General features: G+C 42.4%; 3 protein-coding genes and 1 long non-coding RNA gene across 10 annotated transcripts in view; 2 read left to right on the top strand and 2 right to left on the bottom strand.

The window, feature by feature from the left end:
- The window catches only part of prps1a (phosphoribosyl pyrophosphate synthetase 1A), a 7,741-nt gene extending 7,430 nt beyond the window's left edge, over positions 1-311 (bottom strand). For 2 of the 4 annotated variants that reach the window (XM_083530981.1, XM_083530982.1), the window contains exon 1: positions 31-311. In XM_083530981.1, the coding sequence (XP_083387107.1) occupies positions 31-152 (122 nt within the window). In that variant the 5' untranslated portion in view covers positions 153-311. The remainder of the gene's footprint in view (positions 1-30) is intronic. The other 2 variants (XM_083530983.1, XM_083530984.1) reach the window with 1 other exon arrangement.
- LOC310720448 overlaps positions 1-24,872 on the top strand; it is a 104,132-nt gene that overhangs the window by 49,623 nt on the left and 29,637 nt on the right. The window lies entirely within an intron of this gene.
- On the bottom strand, positions 2,615-17,638 carry nexmifa (neurite extension and migration factor a). Its single transcript, XM_083530913.1, has 3 exons — positions 16,933-17,638; positions 11,037-11,158; positions 2,615-9,079 (listed from the first exon to the last, which is right to left on the bottom strand). The coding sequence occupies exons 2-3, from the start codon at positions 11,107-11,109 to the stop codon at positions 5,445-5,447; spliced, it is 3,708 nt and encodes a 1,235-aa protein (XP_083387039.1). The 5' UTR covers positions 11,110-11,158; positions 16,933-17,638; the 3' UTR covers positions 2,615-5,444.
- uprt (uracil phosphoribosyltransferase (FUR1) homolog) lies at positions 19,582-24,818 on the top strand. Of its 4 annotated transcripts, none has more exons than XM_083530993.1 (8): positions 19,582-19,737; positions 19,854-20,137; positions 21,146-21,188; positions 21,447-21,516; positions 21,625-21,687; positions 21,893-22,054; positions 23,641-23,739; positions 23,821-24,818. In XM_083530993.1, the coding sequence occupies exons 2-8, from the start codon at positions 19,869-19,871 to the stop codon at positions 23,925-23,927; spliced, it is 813 nt and encodes a 270-aa protein (XP_083387119.1). In that variant the 5' UTR covers positions 19,582-19,737; positions 19,854-19,868; the 3' UTR covers positions 23,928-24,818. The 4 variants fall into 4 exon arrangements, with proteins under 4 accessions (XP_083387119.1, XP_083387120.1, XP_083387118.1 ...); XM_083530994.1 differs by having other exon boundaries at positions 19,606-19,725; XM_083530992.1 differs by having other exon boundaries at positions 19,609-19,731.

Below are 24,872 nucleotides of genomic sequence, written 5' to 3'. Positions count from 1 at the left end.
ATAAATAGGAAATGTGTCTCCAACTCTCACCACGTCTCCTGGTTGCTAAACTTCTTGGTCACCACTTTGCCCAGCTCCAGTCCCAAGCGATCGGCTATCTTCTGAGATAAGTCTGGATGCGAACTGCCGCTGAAAATCTTGATGTTCGGCATTCTCGGCTGCTCCGGGGGCTCAATGGTGCCTGAGAGAGACACGCCAGAAAGAAGAACAAATCAAAATAAAAACCGCCACGAAACTGAGGGAGATTCTGAGACTGAAAGAAGGGAGAAGAAAACAGAACTGAGATCAGCACTCACTCGCAATGACACTACAGGGGAAAGCCACGCCCACACTTACCCCTGCGCGCTGATTGGGCCGCGGGTCACCATGGAAACAGCGAGGCTTCGCGGGAATATTAATAATAATGATAATAATAAATAATAAAAGTAAATAAATAATAAAAAATAAATAATAATAATACAATCTTGTTTATTAACATTAACAATGACGCATTTAACTTTTAACAACTAACAATGAACATAACTAAAACATACTGCACTCTATGCTAATCAGCAGCTTATTACATATTCACAGCATTTGCATATTACAACAACGTCACTGTTTTATTTTTTCTCACAAATTCACTCATCTTTTCGGGTTTTTTTAGGTGTTTTTTCTTCATTAAAATGTATTATGTAATATTTAATATTAATATTATTATTATTATTATTATTATTATTATTATTATTATTATTATTATGAATTATTATTAAAGGAACCAGACTTAAAAGAGAACCCACCCTCATCCTCAAAAACACTGAATCATTACAGTTCCATCATTGTTGCGGTGTACAGTTCAGTGATGGTCGCTTACATGCAGAACTGTTCATGCAAATTATGTTCCTAAACACACTGTAGCAGACTGTTTATAATAATCATAATCCAAATACATCCTCATGTAGAATGTGAGTAAAGTCAGGTACTGATGTAGGTGAGAAGGTGAGGCGGTTCCTGGGGTGCAGTCAGTGTTCACATTCATCCCAAAGGTGTTCAATAGAGTTGGAGCTCTATAGCAGGAGATCTTTGAGCACAATGGCACAGGGAACAAATTTGGTTTCCTAGTTCAAGTAAAGGGTAAATTACATGCTACTGCATCCTAAAACGTTCGACACAGTTCTGTACCTCTGAGTTTGTGGTAACAGTTTGGGGGAAAAAAGTGATAAAGTCCGATTTCCCCAAACATTAATGACCTTCTTACACTTCAGCGTGCTGTGTGTTTTGTATTAAATGCTAGAAATGAGTTGAACTTCTCGGTTGTTGGCGTTGCTGGTGTAAATGGAGCCCTAACCCTAATCTGACATCTTGTATGCACACACACACACACACACACACACACACACACACACTGTAAATAAGGCGGTCCTTCACTAATCACATTCAGCCATGCAGCATGTCGGCTTTCTGCCGGTCACTAATCTCAGATAAGCAATAAACATGACAGACTGTGTGCAGCCGTGAAAGTGTTTCATTGGAATTGTAGATGACCAGGACGATGACCTGCTGCCCACACACACACTCTCACACACCAACTCCCAGTCCTACTAAAACACTAAAGAACATCCACACCACATTCTATATATTAACATCCTTTCACTCTTGAATCTTCTTCTTCTTCTTTTAACTTCAACCATTAGGGGGCGCCACAGCGGATCATCCGTCTCCATACCCCCCTGTCCTCTACATCTGCCTCTTTCAACCCAACTTCCTGCATGTCTTCCCTCTCCACATCCATAAACTATCTCCTTGGTCTTCCTCTTTTCCTCCTTCCTGGTGGCTCCATCCAAAGCATTCTCCTACTGATATACCCCATGTCCCTCCTCTGAACATGTCCATTAACCCGGCTTCTCACCCTTGATGACAGAGGTGGTTCTAATGAGTGAAGCTCCTCTCACGCTGAAACGGTTGTTCTCCCATGTAGATGAGATGGTGAGAGAAGAGAATGTATGCCCCTCTCACTTAGACAAAAGAAATAAAGGAGAGAGGTGTATGCCCCTCCCACTTAGAAACAGAAGAGAAGTGTATGTCCCTCCCACTTAAAAACAGCAGAGAGAGGAGAGTATGCTCTTCCCAGTTAAAGACAGAAGAGTGATTGGCCCGCTCACTTAAAAACAGAAGGAGAAGAGTGTATGCCCAGTTAAAGACAGAAAAAAGGAGAGGAGTGTATGCCCCACCCACTTAAAAACTAGAAGAAGGAGAGGAGTGTATGCCCCGCCCAGTTAACGACAGAAGAAAGAAGAGATAGTGTATGCCCTCAAACTGTGTTCATTTGACATTTCACCTGAAGGTCTTTTTTCCACACCAGGTGGCTGCTCATCTTCTTGGTCACCATGGTCAGTAGAGGGCGCTGCTCTGTGGACTCATATCATAAAGCACAAATCAAATCATGAAAAAAATCGTCCTGACACTATTTATCTGTTATCATATCATTTTATAAAAATAAAAATTATTTTATATGTAAACATGTTTTGCAATTACTTTAACCTTGAAAATTAGAACAGGAATCTGATGAAAACAGACATATGTTGAAAACATTTCAGATTGAAAAAACAAGAATCCATGCAAACATAGATATATATATTTTTAAATTTATATTTATTCCATAAACATGATTACAAAACTCCAGTTACCAATATTACATTTTTCACCATACAGGCTGGTTCACAAATATTTAAACCTTTGAAACGGATACAACAGAAACAAAATACTAGAATAATTTACATTAAAATCTATAAAACAGAGATTAAATCACAAATTAGTGTCATCATTAATTAGCTGTCTGTTTTCATGAATTATTTATTTTTATTTTTTAAATCAGTAATTGATTTACTAGACCACAACACTCTCACAATAAGATTGGTCCAATAACAAAAAAACTCAACAAAGCCACAGCTTTTTTTTTTTCTCTTTTACCACAGGATTTTCTTTTTTCGTCTTTCACAATTTTTGGCTTTAAGACAAAAAAAAATCCCATGATAATTCAGTGACCTTTTTCACTGCCTCGAGAGGCAATAAGGACAGAAGCCACATCAAGAAACAAACCTCACAGCACTTTCTAAGAAAAATATACACTTAGAAAATATCTTACAAATTGGCACGATGAAAAATATACAGGTTGTTAAATGTTTTCCCCCTTACATCAAGAAGTTTAATAATCCTCCTGGAAAAAGATACCAGATGGTACAAACAGGATTTTTCTTTTAATACAGGATAAAAAAAATTTGTTTTGCAAAATCAAAAAAAATACATGAAGGTGTAATACATTCGTAAATATGGCACGTGGATGCATTTATTTTTCGATGTGTTTCATACATTTCTTTAAGTGGGAATTCTGTGTAAGTCCCTGATCCCAAAAAATAAATAAATATAAATGAAATGATCATTTGGGGGGGTATGAATGGTAGGGAATGCCGGGGAACTAGCATTAATTTATTACTATTATTTTTTTGTAAACATTAAATAACATTGAAACATCGCAAGAGGATAAAATTAAAACAAAATAAGATGCTAAATAAGGGCATCCGCATGCACAACGTAGCTTGAATATCATGGTTATGCATGCATATCGCGAGCAAACACAAAAAGAAAAACATTTGGTCCTGTTTAGTCGGAAAAACTCAAACGTGATGGAGTTTATTCGAGTCTATTAGGGAACGCGATCTTCATGAAAAGGAAATATGAGGGGAAAAACTCACCCTTTTTAATGATCTGTACTGATTTATGGTGCTGCTAGTCCAGTTCCATCTGCACATGCTCGAATAGTTAACCTATTTCGGGGCAGGAGTTTGGCCCCACACATCACTTAGAAGGTCATGAAGAATTAGGAAGAATGTGCTAATATTGAGTAGAAGTACTCCTAAGCCTTAATGCAGCATTGAAGTACTCTTTTAGTGTCCTCAAAAAGAATTCTCTGAACAAAATATGTTCCATTGATCGTTTTTGACTAGATGATGATTCATAGCTTATTTTTAGTTAAAGTAGCACCTACGAGTAGGTGTAATAGGTTACTTGCTAGCAAGCAAGTGACAATAAATATCATAATAAATTAGAATTAATAATTAATAATTATATAATTTCAGTGTGGTTTTCTTGTTCATACCATTTTGTTTTATTGGGACTGCACTCTGTGATTTGTACTGTGTACCGTGATAAAGTATTGAGTTATAGTAAATCAAGTCCTCCCTTCTAGCTAGCATAAATCTGTTGGCTTTAATTTCATAAAAATATTCAAATAAATCCGAATTCTCCGCTGCCCTATGAAAACAGGCGGAAACAGACATCAAGTCACGTCTTTCATGACGTTGAAAAAAAAAAAGAATAATTGTGATAAATTGTTAAATAATTTAGATTTGGCACATGCGTAGTTACAACAATGTTACAACTCTTCTTTCTTCGCAAACCTGCAGGTCATATTGAACAGAACATTTAGAAAAAGAAAAATTATGATATGGTTCTCCCCGATTGTACAGAATACTCCACGGACCGATGTCTGCATATGTAACAACAGTAAAATCCGAAATGATTCTCCAACCCACCCCGGCACCGCACACATACATTCCCACAACCACCACCACATTAAAAAACAGCAAATATTTATTATGTCGATAAAAATGTTCTGTACACATAATTGTTCATATTTTGGCACGTTCATTTTTAAACATGTTTGATATAATCTTATTTTGTAAATAGTGCATATGTTCCTGTACAACAGCATTTCGATACTGGCAGAGAGGACTCGGGTCAACCTATGGCACCGGTGACCGAACCCTCAATACTCGAACCGTAAATAAACGCAATACTAAAGACAACTATTACATTAAGACACAAACGCCTTATACAAAAGTTTGATGTCCTCCCCTAATTATGCGCTACCCGTGGAGTTTTCTGAATCCATATTCCCGAATGGTTGGCACAGTAACACTGGAAAATTCTTAATGAGAAGAAAAAAACCTTTGACCCCTAAACAACAGAAGGCAACCATTTTGCAAGGTGATGTTTTAAACAACAGTGTTTGCACACGGATTAAACACTTATAGCGTTTGACCTGTGATGGAGAAAAGAAAACAACCCCCCTACATTAATACTACACACCAGAGTAGGTGGCTTTCAAGGCATTGTCTTATTAAAAAAAACTGATCAAGAAATAAATTGATTAAAAAAATGCAACAAAGCAGCAAATGGCAGATAGATGCAGCTGTGATACAGTGACTCCACTTAGTCAGTAGGTAGCTTAGCAGGGCTGTCATGCAGGGTGTACCCACTTTCCTGTGGTGCAGGCAAAGGAGTTTGGGTAAAGTCAATGCCTTGCAGCTCTGGATTTTGTGTGTGTGTGTGTGTGTGTGTGTGGTGGCTCAGTAGGGCTTGAGAAGAAACAAGGATTGAAATGGGTACTTTGTAAAGAGAAAATATTACCTCTGTTTCTCTACCAAAGCTGCCAGTGCAACTCCTTTAATGTCCCTTTTACCCGATAAAACTTCGTCGCGGGCAAACTTTGTGGTGCTCTTGTGCCGGTACATCTTTTTGTGAGCAGGTCGATGAGGAAGTGGAAGGCAATCCAAACCGATAGGAGGGAAGAAGCCTGGTGCAAGAAGTTTTGACGAGGTCTTGCCACCTGTCCCTTTCTTCCCCTTACTTGCCCCTGATGCACTACCCCGTTTCTTAAGGTCAGCACTGCTACCAAGTATTTTTAGTGTTTGGCTTTGGAGAGTGTGCTGGCCAGGAGAAAGACAAGGCCCCCAAAGTGGTTCCACAGAAGCCCGCATGAAGCGTTGCACCTCTGCCATGCCAGAGACAATATTGGACAGGATGTTTGACGGTTCTTGGAACTCACCCTGATCATCATCTGATAGGGCACCAGCATGCGGCCAGTCCCCCTGAGCCCCTATCATATTCAGGGATGGGGTTGGAGAAGGAGCGCCGCTATCTAATTTCCTGTCACATTTAGCTGCTTTGCCCTCTAATAAGGCCTTGATTTTCTTAGCAGAATTTGAACCCTGTTTTGGAAGCTTAACCTTCTCACCTTTAGCCGCCTTGGGAGTTTTGGTCTTTTTAGTGCTTTGTCCGTTCTTTCCTCCCTTCTTTTTAGACCTCTTAAGACCTTGAAGCCCTTCGTCATCCTCCTCCTCAGTGAAGGTTTGTATGAGGTGTGTCTTTTGTGAAGCATCTTGCTCCACTTGTGGGACAGTGCTGCAGCTCCACCTTACATTAGCCCCTGCTGCTTCTACAAACCCTCCCCCTTTGCCACAGTTCCCTAGAAGCTGAGGTGAGGGGCTTGGTGTGTCAGGCGGGGACATTTCAGACAAGGAGGAATGCCGGAACTTGTCAGGGGTAAAGTTCGATATGTCAAGCAAGTCAGTGGACTCTCGAAGTGGAGTGATCTCCTCAAGGCTCTGCTGCAGAACCAACTGAGGGCTGCAGTGTGAAAGGAAACCATCACTGATCTCACTCATCTCCTCCTCTCTTTCTCTTTCATTATCTCTTAGGCTAAGTGAACTATAGTTGCTTGAAGCTGCAGAAAGAGATCCCAGGGAGTTAAAGCTGACAAGTCGGCCCATGCCGTTTTCAGCTCGTGATCCCACCGGACTGCGCCCATAATCTGTATCCGAGTGGGGTTCTGGCAAAATTGGTTCTTCAAATGCCATCCTGCAGGGACCCAGTGGTACCTGGCTATACCCTGTAACTGTTGTGCCTTCTCCTGCTAGTACAGGCATTGGCCTGGGAAAGCCTGATGGCATGACTGGGGACTGAGTTGGAATGTCAGGGGAAAATGCAAGCTGCTCAACTGTGGGTTGAGAAGGCCACTTGACAGAGTAGCTTTGCTCAGGGTGGTCTGTTTCAGGGAATGGTGTTTGGTGTGGATTGTGATTGAGAGGCTGGGGTGACTGTGGGAGCTCAGATTCTGAGGGAGGGGAAAGAACACAAGTCTGAACTGGTTGCAGTGGGTCTGCAACTGATAGCAACCCTGTCTGCTGCTGGTCTGTAGAAAAATATGTCCCATTGGTACTGCTGGAGGAAACAGAAGCTTCCAGAAGTGTCTGTAGATATCCACCAGGCAAGAGGTCCACGTTCTCATTATTCCCAGGGGCAGTGGGAGTCAAAGTGCATTTTTCAACCGAGGTCTCATTTGTGAGAAGATTACTTTCCAAAGAGTCACTAAGGTTTTCAGGTAAACAAGAACTTAACTCTGTAAGTTCAGAGGCAGTGACATTATCCTCTGTCTGTGCTTCCTGTAGCATTTTAGCCCTCAGCCTGGCTTCACTTTTGAATTTCTTTATCTTTACTGTTTTGTCTAGTTTCCTCCTCTCCTCTCTCTCTTGAGTCCTGCTCTTAGCCCTGGCTGGGTGTGTAGTTTTACCTGTCTCTACTTTGTCCAAGGCATCGTGTGTTGCAGCCCCTAGTAGGTCTTCTGTGCTTTTCACTGAGTCAGCCATTTCTTGTTGATTGTTACACAAGGTAGCAGCAGTTTGGCTGTGGATTGGAGTCTCTACAGCAGGGACACGCTGAATCCTGAGTCTTGCGCGCCTTTGTTTGCGTTTAGGGGTAGAGCTCGGAGGCCTTTTGCAGCCATTGAGGCGTTTGGTTTTGTCTGCAGCTGCTAAGGAGTTCTGCTCTTGCTGTTCCTTTTCCTTCTTCTGCCAGTAGGCCTTCAGAGGTGCCAGTTTTTCATAGTGCAGTAAAGTATCTGGATTCAGATTAACCACAGAGAAAAAAGGTTCCACTCTACTTAACTTCACCTGCATGTGCTTCTCACCTTTAAAGCGGTTTATAATGATGTATTTAATGATGACCGGTGGCTCCTTCCGACATGACCGGCGCCGCTTCTTTGGGCACCACTCATCGTCCCACTCTTTCTTAGGTCCAACTGACAGCTTCTTGCGCTTTTCTGCATTCCTTTCACTCTCTATGGAGTCCACATCGTATAGGTAGTCTTCTCGGAAAGCAACCTTCCTCTTGGCACGAAGACGGTAGCTAAGCTGGCTAGAGGAACTAGAATTCTCCCTGGACAGTTGCCCATGGGGTTGCTGGGCTTGCCAGGTGTCAGGAGATGAGCCCGTGCAGTAGCTGTCATCACTGAACTCACCAGAATCCTCTGGTGAGTTACTGAGGTCAAAAAGGAAATTGCTGTTGGGGGTTGTGGGGGCCTCTATCTTGTCCTCACTTGATTGGTCTGCCTTGTCTTGCAAGCTTTCTGTCCTGCTACAAGGAAGAGTGGGGAAAAAGCCTAGTTGAGATTCGTCTTGAAGGGGGACCTCAGTCCGTTCTTGTGCCACATCCGGGTAGGACTCGTAGCGAATTTTGAGCGAACAGACATCAGTACCCAGATTTGACTCTTCATCCTGGAACATGTAGTTTTCCACATCTTCCTCACAGAACAGATTGACTGCCAGCTCACTGCGAGAGCACAAATCTAATAGTTCCATTCGGCTCTCGCTGATAAGGGACTCCAGGCAGCTCCAGTCTTGAGCCTCCTCCCCCAAGCTCTCGTATATACTCCTAGAGGTGGGATCGTCATCTGATTCGCTTTCCCGCAATGACTTGCCTTCTGCATTTTCATTAACTCCGGGTGGAAGAGGGGGACCACTGAGGAGCTGATCAGATAGCACTTGGTCACCATATCGGCCTGTACTGGCGACAGAGCTGAGACACTGCATGCCGATGTTTGAGGAAGGGCAGGACTGGAAATCTGAAGTTAATCCAAGAACGGACTCGCATGATTGGTTCTTTGGAAGTAGACAGCTTATGCAGTCTGCTCCCCCAGAATCCATGCTGGAAAGGGGTGGCCTGTCACAGCTCTGAGGCATGGACCAAGGACTCACGGGCTTGGAGCAAGTGAGGGAGGAGAGGGAGGAGAGAGAAGAGAATGAAGAGAGGGAGGAGAGAGAGGTGGCTTTGGAGACAGACTCATCGTGCAGGTCTGCCACACTGAAGGGAACTTCGGCTGTCTGACTGGAGGAATCCAGAGTGGGTGGAGAAAGAAGAGAAGGCTCAGTGGAGTCACAGTGCGTCAGAACATGCGACTTGTCAGAGAGATGATCATGCGAGTCTAGAAAAAATAATTGAGAAAAGCTTATGTCAGGTTTAATGCGATTTGATGTTAGCTATGCCTTGTTCCTGAACACCAAAAAGGGTATTTGAAAGCTAGATTTGAAAATGGAATGAGATTGCATAGGAAAAATCTTTATCTTTTAGCACTATTATACGAACCGAGCGCTCAGTGTAGCGGTACTGCTAATGCGTCAGGGTAATTTTATAGGATAATTAATATTTAAATACATTTGGATACTAAATCATTCAAGTAATTAAAATTAGAATGCAGTTTTAATAAAATTTGATGCTCCTAACACAGTCCTCACTCTCTCTCTCTCTGCTAGGCTAGATGCTAATTCATCTGAGAGCACTGCAAAAAAATATTACATGACTGGGTTATTAAATAAGGAAATAATAGAATCTAAAGTGTGATAATAAAGTGGAAAACATCAGCGTGATGTCAGACTCTGCTGGAGTAGGAGTAAATAGTCCTAATTACAGACACTCTGGAGTGAAAATTTAAGTCCCTAGTTATCCCAATAAATGAGGGAAGAAAGGAGATTTGTACTTGCATAGCAGCCTTTGAGCTTTTGCTACAGAGCAGGTTGGTACTCAATAAATACCTGTCCTAACAGGAAAGGAACGTTTTTGCCAGATGTTGCAAATGACCAACCATTAAATCATTTGTACAATAAGCATAATATGATCTATCAGTGTTAATCAAAGTGCCCATGTGAAGCCTCGTAGGTGGTCCTCAGTTGTTGGTCACATGACAGAATCATTGGGGAGTCCGGGTTTTCAAACCTGTATTGAGTTTGAAACAATTGGTGGCGTTTTCCACTTGGCATATGACATTGGAGAAACCGGTGCTTGTTTATTATCATTAACAAATGTTCTCATTTAATTTGTGCTGGTCTTTAGATTTAGTTAAGTTAAAGTTTGTCCAAACTTGCTTTCCCATTAGAATGACATACTTCATAGATGTGAATATCTGGCGAACCAAATCCTTAAGATTCTGAAGCTTTTGGGTGGATAGGAAATGTAACTTCAGGGTGGAGGTCTATGGCAGGTTGAAAATGGAGGCAAGCAGACAATATAACTGTCATTTTAGTGGTTAGATTTGAGGGAACACTGTCACTTGGCAAAATAATTAAGGAAGGCATGATATGAGTACTTAGGAAGAAGTCATGGCCTATATGAGCCCATCTGACCTAATACAAAATAGGTGGAGACTATATACTGGCAATTGCATGGATGGCATGTACAGGTACTCCACCACTACGAGCCTAGCCAAGTGGTCCCCGAACTTTTTTGCGTCACGGACAGTATTATTGTTGGACAATATTTTCACGGACCGGCCTTTAAGGTGTGGTGAATAAATACAACAAATAAAATTGTACGACCAAAAAAAACGGTATTTTCTAAATATAATAATAATCGTGAATCCACTGTGTTGTTGTTTGTTCATTTTGCTCGCTTGGGGGTTTGAATTTAGCGGTAATGTATTATGTGTTAGCAGCCGGAGCTCCTTTAAGAAGGTAGTGGATGGAGGTAAGACATGTGACCGAGGCATCATGACCTGCATCAAAAGTGAGTCATAGACAGATGTGGAGGAGAAAATCCAGTCATTTTCCAAAATAAAACAACGTTCAGAATCAGACAATAAATAAAATGGAAATAATGTAAATTATGTATTCTTTCTGTGTGGCCCGGTAACAATTGACCCACGGACTGGTGCCGGTCTGTGGCCTAGGGGTTGGGGACCACTGGCCTAGCCCACCTAGGAGTCTTAAAAAATGGTGTTCAGTATGCAGTAGTATACTGTAATTTGTTAATAATTTAACATGGTTTAGCAAAACAGAGCAATTTACCATACTGTAATGTATAAACTATAAAGTATGTATATGTATATATTACTGCCTGAATCCATGAATCAAGAGTTCCTATGCAGTAATGATGTGTTTGTTGTATACCGTGGTCAGTGGCATTAGGAGGACTAGGGCAGCGCTCATGCCCTGCGAATCGCGACTCCTGTAGCACATCCATCAATCTGGAGAAAGTCTGAACTGCACAAACGTCATTCTTACTGTCTGACCTGTGAAGACACACACACACACACATACACACACACACACACACACACACAGCTAGTGTGATAAATGCCAAAACATATTTGTTCTCCTTAAAAAACAACCTATTTAAGCAGTAACACAAGAAGCCGGCTCATCAGAAAAATCCACACAACTCTCACCTCTCTTTACTTTCATTTTCCTCTGTGTACCCACATTAATCTGTTTTCCTCCCCTCCCTATTTCTCTCACACACAGTGTTACTGAGAGTTGTGCTATATTACATCACTCTGTCCTCTGCATGTCCTGCTCTATGATGCAGCAGACGGCTGCAAAAAGGAAGAGTTTGTTTAAAAACGCTGTGGAAATTAAGTGAAGGTTTGTACGTGTGGGATCTGGAGATCTTCTGCTACCTTAAAAAGGTTTAAAAGCGTTGCTGGTTAATGTGTTTTGTGCTTTTTTTATTTGGCGAAATAATAGCAACTGATACCATCACAAATGACCAATCAATAATGTTTCTTAATTTCCAAAACCAAAACAGCAACACGGGGAAAATTCTGGTTTACAATCACATTGTTCATCATTTAATATGCACGTGTTTACAATTCGAAGAAAGCAAGCATGATGCTAAAGCGTTGTTTTTCCCAATCAGTAATGATCCAGGACTGCTCATTACTGCTCGTTTTATTTCAAACTGCATTACAAATAAGAAATTTGTTGACAAATTTATAAAACACACTGCTTATGTTTAAACGATGCACTTACACATGTATTTGTTCTTCTGCTGCGATGCGGATCTCGATACGTAATCAACATGTGCTTTAAGTGATTAGAGCGGATGAATCATCTAACCAAGGACACAAGATAACAAGGATAATTGTCTGTTTTGATTTCAGAGCGTCTTTACAGCTCTATTTTGAAGCCACAAAGTTTTATAAAATGCCCATAAAAACTGCTTCGAAGTAAAAGAATGTCACTGTGATTCAGTATCGTGAAAATTTCCATTTCATTTTAATTAAAAGATAAGTGATAGCTTTGAGGCCACATGCTTTAACTTTGGACTGACAGATACACTACAGATCTTACATCAAAACATCCAGTGAAGAAGGCTGTGTTAGTCCTGGTAAAGAGGTCATGGTCTATGTGAGCCCACCAGTTCTAATACAAAGAGTGAGACCTATGTTCCTATAAGTCTTCCTGACAGAGGTGGGATGTATGTTCCTGTCAGTCTAAAAAAAATGTCCCTATAATCATTGTGAAAGGAGAAGGGCGTGTGTATCTAAAAGTTATAATAAAATAGGTGCAGGTAATGTTCCTTTATGTTATAATAAAAGAGGTGGGCGTATATCCCTATAAGTCACCTATAAGGTGGGGCGCATGTCCTTATAAGTCACGTATAAGGTGGGACGCATGTCCTTATAAGTCACGTATAAGGTGGGATGCATGTCCTTATAAGTCACGTATAAAGTGGGACGCATGTCCTTATAAGTCACGTATAAGGTGGGACGCATGTCCTTATAAGTCACCTAAAAGGTGGGGCGCATGTCCCTGTGAGTCCTAGTAAAAAGAGGTGGAGCCTATGTCCCCATAAGTCATCCGAAAATAGGTGGGGCCTATGTCTCTGTCAGTCTTAATGAAAGCAGTGGGGCCTGAGATCATGTCAGTCCTAATGAAAGAGGTGGAGAATATATCCCTGTAGGTCTTCTTGAAAAAAATAAGACCTACATTGTTATAAATTCTCTTAAAAGAGGTGTGGCCTTTGCCCATGTCAGTGCTAATAAATAAGCCCCCTTTAGTGCCAAAAAAGGAGGTGTGGCCTATGCAATCTCCAGTCCCTGTCAGAGCCCGTTTTTCCGCTTAAACACAACCTGAGTTACAGAAACATTATTCAGACATGAAACTGTGGGATCACGTATGGAGATGCAGTTCATGACGTTACCTCGACACAGCACTGAGCTCGGGGTGAACCAAGGCAGCTGGAAGAAGGAACCGTCTGCAAAGGGCTGTTATTAAAAAAACGAGATTAATATTTATCCAGCTTCAACACCTAGCCGCAAGAGCCAGACAGCAGGATTATGGGATAGTGGGAGAGAGTCAGTGAGGAGAGAGTGAGATGTTCTCTACCTTTGTGTAAATGTCGCTGCATCTGCCCACCTACTGCATTTCTCACAATTAAGACAAGCCGCACTGTGACAGCAGCACGCACCCCACCGCAACACAACACAACACAACACAACTGTGAGCACGTGTGTGTGTGTGTGTGTGTGTGTGTGTGTGTGTGTGTGTGTGTGTGTGTGTGTGTGTGTGTGTGTGTGTGTGTGTGTGTGTGTGTGAAAGGCAGTGAGAAAGAGGAGGTAAAAACAGATTAGTATGAGTTGGTCTGTAATCAAGTCAGAGATCAAACTTGGTCTGTTCAAACTTAAGTTCAGCCATCAGATCACCCATCCATCATTCGTCCATCCATCATCCGTCCATCCATCATCCGTCCATCCATCATCCGTCCATCCGTCCATCCATCATCCATCCATTATCCGTCCATCCATCATCCATTCATCATCCGTCCATCCATCATGCATCCATCCATCATCCATCCATCATCCGTCCATCCATCATCTGTCCATCCATCATTCGTCCATCCATCTGTCGGTCCGTCCATCCATCATTCATCCATCATCCATCCATCCATCATCCATCCAACATCCGTCCAGCCAACATCCATCCATCCATTCATCATCTGTCCATCCATCCATCATCCATCCATTATCCATCCATCCATCATCCGTCCATCCATCTGTCCGTCCATCTTTCCACTGAATCAGCTCTGCATCTCACACACTAGTGATTAAACTCCAGCAAAGTCCAAATGCATCCTGTCCACAGAAACATGCACAACTCACTTAGAAACTTAGAAAATAAAACCCAGGGTGTGGTGGTGGTTCAATGAAATGATCAACCTGCAGGATGGTGTGATGAAGAGGTTTTTTCAACCACCCAGAGTTTGAACACTTTCCTCTATAGCACATTGGTGTATTCCACTCGTTTCACAGCAACTATTTACTCAATGTTTATTTACTTGTTTACTATAAACTCAGTGTTTAAAGCATTGAACTTTGGATGGGAAGGTCATCAGTTCAAATCCCAGCCACACCAAACGTCCATTCCTGGGCCCTTGAGCAAGGCCCTTAACCCCATAGCTGCCAAGTTTTATGAATGAAACACTGTAAATATAAGTCGCTCTGAATCAGTCCATCTGCCAAATGCCACGAATGACGCATGGCGAAGTGTCTTGCGATTTGCACACGAGCAGAACAGGGACATGAGCGGTTTTAAACGATTCAGTGTCGATTAGCAACTTTTGGGAAACGATCGAAAATAAAACACAAAAACTCACGTTTACATATTTATCCAGATTAGTGTAGATGCAGCCTTAAAACGAAACCCCAAAACCGTAAACTCCTCTGTCTTGAAGATGTCGGAAATCTTCCTGGTTACAGCTTCATCTCTGACTGTAACAAAGTGTTGACAATGGAGACTCCTTCCCATGATGTGAAATTAAATATAAACAACACACACACACACACACACACACACACACACACACACACACACACACACACACACACACACACACACACACACAGCAATAATCCGTCTATTTACACATTCCTGTGAACAGAGAACCGATATGGAGAATTACTCCTAACACCTCCTGACCAATCCGACTGTGAAAGCAAACTTCAGACACCACACACTTTCTGGCTGACTTTGGAGAAAGTAGAAATTGCAAGCGCTTTGCTTTTATTTTGCTGAACTGCTCCTTTAAGATCAGGGCTATCCCAGAATCCCCAACGTCCCATTGGCCTACTAACACACCTTCAAATAAAAACTCTTTTAGATCACTGAGTCGCTTCTTCCACTCCACTGTCCTCCAGGTCATAATTTACACAACTAGAAAAAAAAATTATCTACATGGACAAAATGTGTGTGGACACCTGGTCAGAAGGTTGCTATGTGCTTCTTTTTGAGCATCCGAATCCACACTGATACTCCATTTGTTGTTATAATAATCTCCACTCTCCTGGGAAAATGTTCCTCTAGATTTTTTGTGGAGATTCATTCAGCCACAGGTAAAGTCAGGTGTTGATGTAGGTGAGGTGAGGAGACCTGGGGTGCAGTCAGCGTTCAAAGTGTTTAATAATTTTGGAGATCAATAGCAGGAGATCTTCCACTCCAACATCCTCATGGAAAGAAGATCTTCATGGCTTTGTGCACATGGACATTGTCGTGCTAAAACAGTTTTATGTCTCCTAGTTCAAGTGAAGGGAGAATTCCATGCTACTGCATCCAAATGCGTCCTAACAATCGTGTACCTCCAAGTTTGTAAGAAGATTTTGCAGAAGAACCACGTTTACATTTACAGCATTTGGTAGACGCCTTTTTAGAGCAACTTACAATTGTCTTATTTATACAACTGAACATTAAGCGCCGTACTCAAGGGCCTTGGAGTCGCAGCTAGTGGTGGTGAGATCCGAACTCACAACCTTCTGATCAGAAGGCTAACATTAACCCTGAGCTCTTTCCCCTGGCGGGAAAATCAGGTGCCCCAAATACGTTTTGTCCATATAGTGTAATAAAATACTACATCAAGCTAAAGTGTAACCTTTTAAACATTACAGCACACGGTCCATATCCACTTTTTTCGGTAAAGCAGGACACCTTCTGCATCTCGGCGATTTAAAACCTACGCTGAAACGTATTAGGGACATCATGAGGGGACAGCTAGCACGTTTCTAGAATGGTGGTGGATTTGGCGTTTCTGTTTCAGCTACTGTGATTAAAGACTGTGGACTTCTGAGATCAGCGTTCTGGTTTTCAGTCAGTCTAATGATGCTCACATGGTGTCCTGTGTGATTTAAACGTGGGTTATAAGGACACGGGGCTCACCAGGGCGTCCCCCAGTCTGATGTTTACATTCGCTTTACAGCCTGGCTCTGGTGGGACCTGGTGAAGGAAACGCTGGTCTGAAGGTGGAAAACAATGATGATGTCCAAATGTCTTCAGATTCTGAGTTCTGACTCACTGATCGAGAGCTCGTGCTGTGATACTGCTACAGCTAGTGTCCTAACGTGCACAGACGTCCTGGTCCTCCTCATGCCGCAAAGGGTCGGCCAGTAATGTTGCACACACACACACAAACACACACACACACACACACACGCGCGCACGCACACACACGATCGATACATATACACAAAACGGTTGACACCGAACGGCACGTGATGCTCGTTGTGCAGCGCGGGTCTAACAGGGGTGCGTCTCACCAGCCTCCATCCCTTCACAAACGTGTGTGTGCGTGTGCGCGAGCGTGCGTGCGTGCGTGAGTGCGTATGCGCACCGTGTTTGCCAATGCGTATTCATTGAACACGCATTGTTTTTCTATACCGTTTCATAGCGTTTCCCCGGCACACACACACACACACACACACACACACACACACACACACACACACACATGTACACACAAGCGCACGCACGCACGCACGCACGCAAACACACACACACACACACCTGTGAATTATGGCTTCATCAAGATGACAGCTGACACACACACACACACACGCACGAACGCACGCACGCACGCACACCCCCACCTTTCTCTTTATCCCCCCATTGCAGCTCTTTGACGCGCGCGCCACAGCGGCCCAGCTGAAAACCGCTCACCGCCGCATCGAACGCTCGCGCACACGCACGCACAATCACACACACGCGCATACATACACACACGCGCGCACGCGCTCACCTTCCCGTCTCGGGGTTTTCCTCCGTCCGCCCGTTATACGCGCGTCTTCTTCCTCCTTCTTCCTTCCCCTGCGATTAGCGTGTGAGCATCTTCATCCTTTCCCCACGGGGGTCTCTCTCTCTCTCTCTCTCTCTCTCTCTCAAGCGCTGACCGTATCCCCCCGGTGTGTGTGTGTGTGTGTGTGTGTGTGTAGCAGCAGGTGGACGCGCGCGTTAATCGCGCCTGGTCTTGGCCCCACTACCGCTCCATCCTTATTCCCGTCGTGCTCCAGGGTTTCCGGACAAACGAACAAAAGGTTCCCGAGTCGCGCGCCATGCTCCACCGTTCTCTCTTTTCCTTTTTTTTTTTTTTTTTTTTTTTGCCCCTAACGGTGCGCGGGCGGTGTCACCGTCATGACGCAGCTGCTGCCTCGCGCGCTCTCCCCCCTCCGTCGCCGCCGCACCGCTTTTCTTCGACGTACGCGCTCGAGCGCGCGCGCGAGAACGGAGAGAACGAGGGAGAGGAGGAGCGTGCGCGCGCGAGCGAGTGGTTTTTTTTTTTTCTTTTTTTTTTTTCTCCAGCTGCACCCCGTCCGTCTCCGACAAATACGGCGCGTTCACGTGCCGCTGCTCGCACCCACCACCACCCCCTTTCTTTTGAGACTTGCCATAAAGAGCGCGCCCACAGATTTCTTTCCACGATGGCGCGCTCGGGCCGTCGGGGACGCGCCGTTCTGTGGAGCAGGTGCATTGAACTGAGCATGCGCACACAACTCTTCGCCCAAAAGGAATCATTTTCCTTGAATAATAATAATTAGAATTTTTTGTTTATTATTATTATTATTATTATTATTATTATTATTATATAAAAAATAATATTATTATTAATATAAGTAGCAATAGTATTTATAATTGATTTTTATTACAATTAATAAATAATAAATAATACAAATAATAAATTAATAGTAATAATACTAAATAAAACAAGTGAATTATAAAATCATAACATTAACATACTATTAATTTTAATTATTCACATTTTTTTACTTTTAAATTGTAATATTAAAATAACCATGACACTTTAGTTAGATTTAAAGGCAATGTAATTAATTGAACGCATGATTTACAAGCAATAAATGTTACATTAATAACATTAATAACAGAAAAAATAAATAAAACAAAGATGAACAGGAAGAAGATTTCACATGGAAACAAGAACAAAAAGCTGAAGGAAAGTTTCCACAGTAGTTAAAATATCGTGTATAAAAACATAGAATTCTGTTTGTATAAAATATGAATGAAAATAAAATATTATAAAATAAAACAAAACAAATAAATATTTTATTTTAATCTAAAATATCAAAAAGTAAAAATAAAAACAAAAATCCCATAATAAATTTAAAATAAAATAGAATAAATTATATAAAGGTGATAATAGGAAAATACATTAATTCATGAGGACCTATAACAAGCATCACACTACAGTATGTTATTATCTTGTTCTCCAGACAATCAGATTAGAGAGTTCTCCAGCGCTGTGATGAGTTGTGTTATAAAGTGTATAAATATAGAAAGCGGTTACAGTCAGACCCTCAGGAGGAAACTGAAATCCCCAGAGCACCTTGCTGTCTCTGAGCTCTTACAGTTTAGAGAACCCGCTCTGTGTTTCCTCGACTACATCATGGTTGCGTTGATGATTTCAGGGTCTTGCACCCATGTGCTGGAACACCAGTGCTCCACTTCTGAGAACAAGCCACAGCCAGAGAGCCTCAGGTTCCACCCAGCATCAGACCTGTTAGGATAATTAATCACAGATCACAGTCTTGTTGGATCCTAAAGTTTGTATCGCCCATGATTTGTTAGAAGAGGGAACAAAGATAGAGAATTGAAAAGGGCCTGCTGAATATACGTGTTCTACAACAAGATCATAAAGCAGCAGAACAACAGACAAACTAAAGCAGGTGGGCTGTGGAACTGGAGAACACTCAATATCTTTTTGGGGGAAATCTGCTTTTTGTTTTGGACATTCAAATAAAAACAGAAGGACCTTCTGGCAAAAGCTGCTCTCTTCTGATTGGTCGGTTGCCTAATCATCTGTCTTCTCATTGGTCTAAACTGCACTATTTGACTCTAATATGTCCATGAGTTCTCCTCTAATTGGTCAGATTAAAAATAATTCTCCTCTCATTGGTCACATTTATAAACAGCTCTCTTCTCATTGGCCACATTAGATCTCTCGTGTTATTGGTTATACAGAGAGAGCTTTTCTCTTATTGAAAGAAATGAACAGATCTCTCCGATAACTGGTCACATTAATAACAACTGTTTTCTGACTGGCCAGGGATCAGAGAGGAGCTTTTTCTTCTTGGTAACATCAGCTCTTTTTTCATTGGTCACTCCAGTGAAGGGCTGTTTTCTCATTGGTCACATCAATCAGGTCAGGTGAAGATGGAATATCTGAAACTTTGATTTGTTGACTGGAAATTTAGTTTGGATAATAAATAAACGGTGTGTTATTATTAATATTATTATAATATTATTACACTGTAATATGGTCATTATATTACGATGATATTGTTTCAGTCGTATTGTAGTCCCGCCTCCTCCTGTCAGCGCATCATCCAATCAGAACTTCGCCCCGCAGTCACGTCACATCCCGTCGATGTGTTTTGGTTCCTGAAAATGAATACGTCACTCGCGGGGCTCGTGCGTGGGACATGGCGAGTTAAGACAATCGGCAAGGAGCGCGAGCCGCATCTCCGGAAGCTCGATCCCGTCAGCGCGCGCCGCTCGGTTTCCGTCTGATTGAAGCCCAGTGTGTGTGTGTGTGTGTGTGTGTGTGTGTGTGTGTGTGTGTGTGTTTATAGCTGTATTTATATATAATATATATTTATATATATTTTTTAAATATCCAATTTGCGGTTAGTTCCTATGGAAACGCAGCGTCTGGAGAACGGAATGCCGTGTCAGAACCAGAAGCAGGTGTTGAACACCGAGAAGCGCGAGCTAGAGCACGCGGCCAAGCAGGTCCGGTTCGCGGAGAGAAGCGACGGAAGTGTCAGCACGAGCGCTACTTCAGCACGTGGAGAAGCAGGAGGAGAACCGGTGTGTGATCACGGTAATGAGGACACCTCCGGTAGTGACGCGGCCAAACAGATCGGACCTCAACTCAAACTTCTGCCTCTAAACGACCAGATACGCGAGCTGCAGACCATCATCCGGGACAAGTGAGTCTGCGCGCGCGCCCCACCGCGTTTTCAGCAATAATAAACCCAATTCCGGCAGGGACAGGGCGCGTGAGACGTGAGGCCAGACACACACACACACACACACACACACACACACACACACACACACACACACACACACACACACACACACACAGTGTTTACTGGAGATGATTGCTGAGCCTCCACTCATACCGGAAGGAACTGGAGGCTGCGCGAGACACCGATATCGACCAATCGTGATTGCGATCTAATGATACCGATACTGTGTGGATGACGATATTAAGACATTCTTTTGTCCTTTTTGATCAATTCTTCCCAATAATTCTTGCGTCTTTTATCATTTCTTTCAATCGACTCTTTTAATCAATAATTACATTCTTATGACCTTTTTTTGTGTGTGCATTAATTCACAACACCTTCATCAACCAGATTCTTCTTCTACTATGTTTTGTGTGTACAGACGCTCCGCACATTACGAACCAGTTACATCCTGAAAGACTGTTCGTACCATGAATTTGTTCGTAAGTTGTTTGTTGGTTATTGACTACGCAAATAAGAGCTACAAATACTATCAAAAAACAATCAAATATACTCAAACAAATCAAAATACTTTATGCAATATTTTGTATATTAAGTAATAAATAATTTATAATAATAATAAAAAAATGTGAAAATTGTTTAAAACATGGTATTGGCGCGAGTCCAGTGTGCGTCATGTCGACGACTAGCTCACGGCTCGCCTGCGTTTAGAATGTTTTAGACTCCGAACAAATTTCACTTTGAGGACAGGTTTGTTCGTATCCACGCAAGTGTGTAAAGTGAACGTTCGTAATGTGTGGAGCGTCTGTAATTCTTAAAAACAAACAAACAAAAAAAGAACCCTGCCACTCATTTAAATGTTAAATATTCACACGTGAATTAGTGAAACTTTTCCTCTTTTTTAAATGGACACTGCGTTGTCTCACTCCGTCTCACTCTGTCCCCCTCTGTCTCACTCTGTCTCAGGTCCACCAGTCGAGGTGATTTTGTGTTTTCTGCTGACAGATTGGTAAGAACTGTCACTTATTACCATGTAATTACAACCGATCAATGAGGAGGCGGGGCTTAAGTTCAGTTAGATGACATCACTACTCATATTTACTCCAAAATTTTAATTTCAAAACATAATAAAAACAATCTGCCAATGAACAGTAACTTTTCTAGCATGCGCTATAATCAAAACCACAAAAGCAGCATGTTTCTGATTGGGTGGGACGAAATCAGCTGACCTGGAGCACGGATGTGATTGGCTGCATTGTGTGTGTAGATAAGATTGGTGGTAGAAGAGGGACTCAATCAGCTTCCGTACAGCGAGTGCACGGTGATCACACCCACAGGTAAACACACCACCATGGGTAACACACACACACACACACACACACACACACAATTTCATATTCAATATATTGTGATTATTTGTGTAATATTTCTGTGCTTGTGTTCAGGTCACAAGTATGAGGGAGTGAAGTTCGAGAAGGGAAACTGTGGTGTGAGCATCATGCGCAGTGGTGAGTTAGTCTCTCTCTCTCACACACACACACACACACACACACACACACACACACACACACACACACACACAAAATCTGATTTAAAAGTCAGGAGCTGCATACTGAATAATGCTGAGTTCCTCAGAAGTTTCAGTTAATTACATCAGACTGACTCGTGTGTGTGTGTGTGTGTGTGTGTGTGTGTGTGCGCGCGCTCACGTAGGCGAGGCGATGGAGCAGGGTCTGCGAGACTGCTGTAGGTCAATCCGCATCGGGAAGATTCTCATCCAGAGTGATGAAGAAACTCAGAAAGCCAAAGTTTTCTACGCCAAGTTTCCTCCTGACATCAGCCGCAGGAAGGTGCTGCTAATGTACCCCATACTGAGTGAGTATTTACACTCCGAGATCATCAGTCAGAATCTAATCCAGAAATCAGATGTGATCAGGTAGTACTGAGTTACAAGTCATGATAAGGTAGTACTGAACCCAGTGATCAGACATCAGGTGGTATTGAAACCCAGTTACATGGTAGTATTAAAAGCCAGTGATCGGATTTGATCGGGTACTATTGAACCTAGTAATTAGACATCATCGGGTAGTATTGAACCTAGTGATTAGACATCATCGGGTAGTATTGAACCTATTGATTAGACATCATCGGGTAGTATTGAACCTATTGATTAGACATCATCGGGTAGTATTGAACTTGGTGATTAGATATCATCAGGTAGTATTGAACCTGGTGGTTAGACATCGGGTAGTATTGAACCTGGTGATTAGACATCATCGGGTAGTATTGAACCTAGTAATTAGACATCATCGGGTAGTATTGAACCTAGTGATTAGACATCATCAGGTAGTATTGAACCTGGTGGTTAGACATCGGGTAGTATTGAACCTGGTGATTAGACATCATCGGGTAGTAATGAACCTAGTGATTAGGCATCATCAGGTAGTATTGAACCTGGTGATTAGACATTATCGGGTAGTATTGAACCTGGTGATTAGACATTATCGGGTAGTATTGAACCTGGTGATTAGACATTGGGTAGTATTGAACTTGGTGATTAGACATCACCAGGTAGTATTGAACCTGGTGATTAGACATCGGGTAGTATTGAACCTGGTGATTAGACATCATCGGGTAGTATTGAACTTGGTGATTAGACATCATCAGGTAGTATTGAACCTGGTGGTTAGACATCGGGTAGTATTGAACCTGGTGATTAGACATCATCGGGTAGTATTGAACCTAGTAATTAGACATCATCGGGTAGTATTGAACCTAGTGATTAGACATCATCAGGTAGTATTGAACCTGGTGGTTAGACATCGGGTAGTATTGAACCTGGTGATTAGACATCATCGGGTAGTAATGAACCTAGTGATTAGACATCATCAGGTAGTATTGAACCTGGTGATTAGACATTATCGGGTAGTATTGAACCTGGTGATTAGACATTATCGGGTAGTATTGAACCTGGTGATTAGACATTGGGTAGTATTGAACTTGGTGATTAGACATCACCAGGTAGTATTGAACCTGGTGATTAGACATCGGGTAGTATTGAACTTGGTGATTAGACATCACCAGGTAGTATTGAACCTGGTGATTAGACATCGGGTAGTATTGAACCTGGTGATTAGACATCATCGGGTAGTATTGAACTTGGTGATTAGACATCATCAGGTAGTATTAAACCTGGTGATTAGACATCAACGGGTAGTATTGAACTTGGTGATTAGACATCATCAGGTAGTATTAAACCTGGTGATTAGACATCAACGGGTAGTATTGAAAGCCAGTGATCAGATGTGATCAGGTAGTATTGAACCTTGGGTAGTATTTAACTAAGCCCGATAATTGTGGAAACAGGAAGTGACCTGAGCTGTTATTTCTCATGATTTCCACAGCTTCATGTCATGTTCACTATATGGTGTGTGTGTGTATGTGTGTGTGTGTGTTCTCAGGTACGGGGAACACTGTGATTGAGGCGGTGAGGGTACTAAAGGAACATGGCCTCCAAGCCAAACACATCATACTGCTGAGTCTTTTCTCCACACCACATGGTAACACAAAAACACACACACAAGCGTTTGAATATAAATGTGTATGGATTGTTGTCATAACTACTGTGTTTGTGTGTGTAGGTGCGAGGTCCATAGTGAAGGAGTTTCCTGACATCACAATCCTGACAACGGAGGTTCATGCTGTCGCTCCAACACACTTCGGCCAGAGATACTTTGGCACAGACTGACTGACACACACCCACACACACACATACACACACACCGGTTTGACCTATCATAATTCATCCAGCTGCAGAAGTATTTCCGATTGGTCCATTTCCAGTGTTCCTGAAACGTTTATGTTTAGTATTCTCTGTGTTCCTGCTCATATCCCGAACTCTACACACCCTGGACAATGTGTGGGCGGAGCTTCTGCTGCCAGAGCACCATGAGCACAGGGTCAATCTGGTGCCCCGCCCTATATTTACTATGGACATGCCTCTTTAAATACTAAAATGGTGCAGTGACCCGGTTGTGATGTAGTTTTGCGAAAAACATGCTACGACTCGATACGATACACTCCGTGATCCAGCGCAGAGTTGAGAAATCATGAGACGTCCATGAGAAATATTTTTGACATCCTTCACTTAAACGGAATTGTGTTTCTTTACGCCTTTCACCAGTGGAATTGTCTCCAAGCGCTGTTACTTTACGCCACAGTCTGTATACCGAACACAGCAAATACACCATACTTGAATAAAATTCCTATATATTTTGCAGATCCATCAATCACCTCAGAAGCCCCGCCCACATCCAGGAACATCACTGGGAAAGACGATAAAAGCTCGAGTCAAATCGTCTGATGAATCTGAATTGGGCGGGGCTTAAAAAAAAAAAAAAAACAGGCCATGTGATTATAAATTCGGCTTCGCTCTCAGGTTGGTCCAGTTCACGCGGGTGTGGGTCGGGGCTCGGAACCCGAGGTTCTGCAGGTTTCCGGAGCTCAGAGGACACATTCCAGCTTGGAACATTCACACTTATGCTCACTCAGCCACTGGATTATTCCTCAGTGTTCTGCTGAATCAGTGCTACGACTAAATCTATTATATATCAAAAAAAATAAACTATTTTGTACTGAAGAGTTGTGTTTTTTTCCCATCAGATGTTGTGTGAGGTCCGATCAGAAACATTGT

This window comes from Silurus aristotelis (assembly GCF_946808225.1).
Source record: "Silurus aristotelis genome assembly, chromosome: 26".
Classification (NCBI taxonomy): Eukaryota; Metazoa; Chordata; class Actinopteri; order Siluriformes; family Siluridae; genus Silurus; species Silurus aristotelis.
The sequence above is the reverse complement of the archived record's forward strand: the minus strand, read 5'-3'. Positions and strand labels throughout refer to the sequence as shown.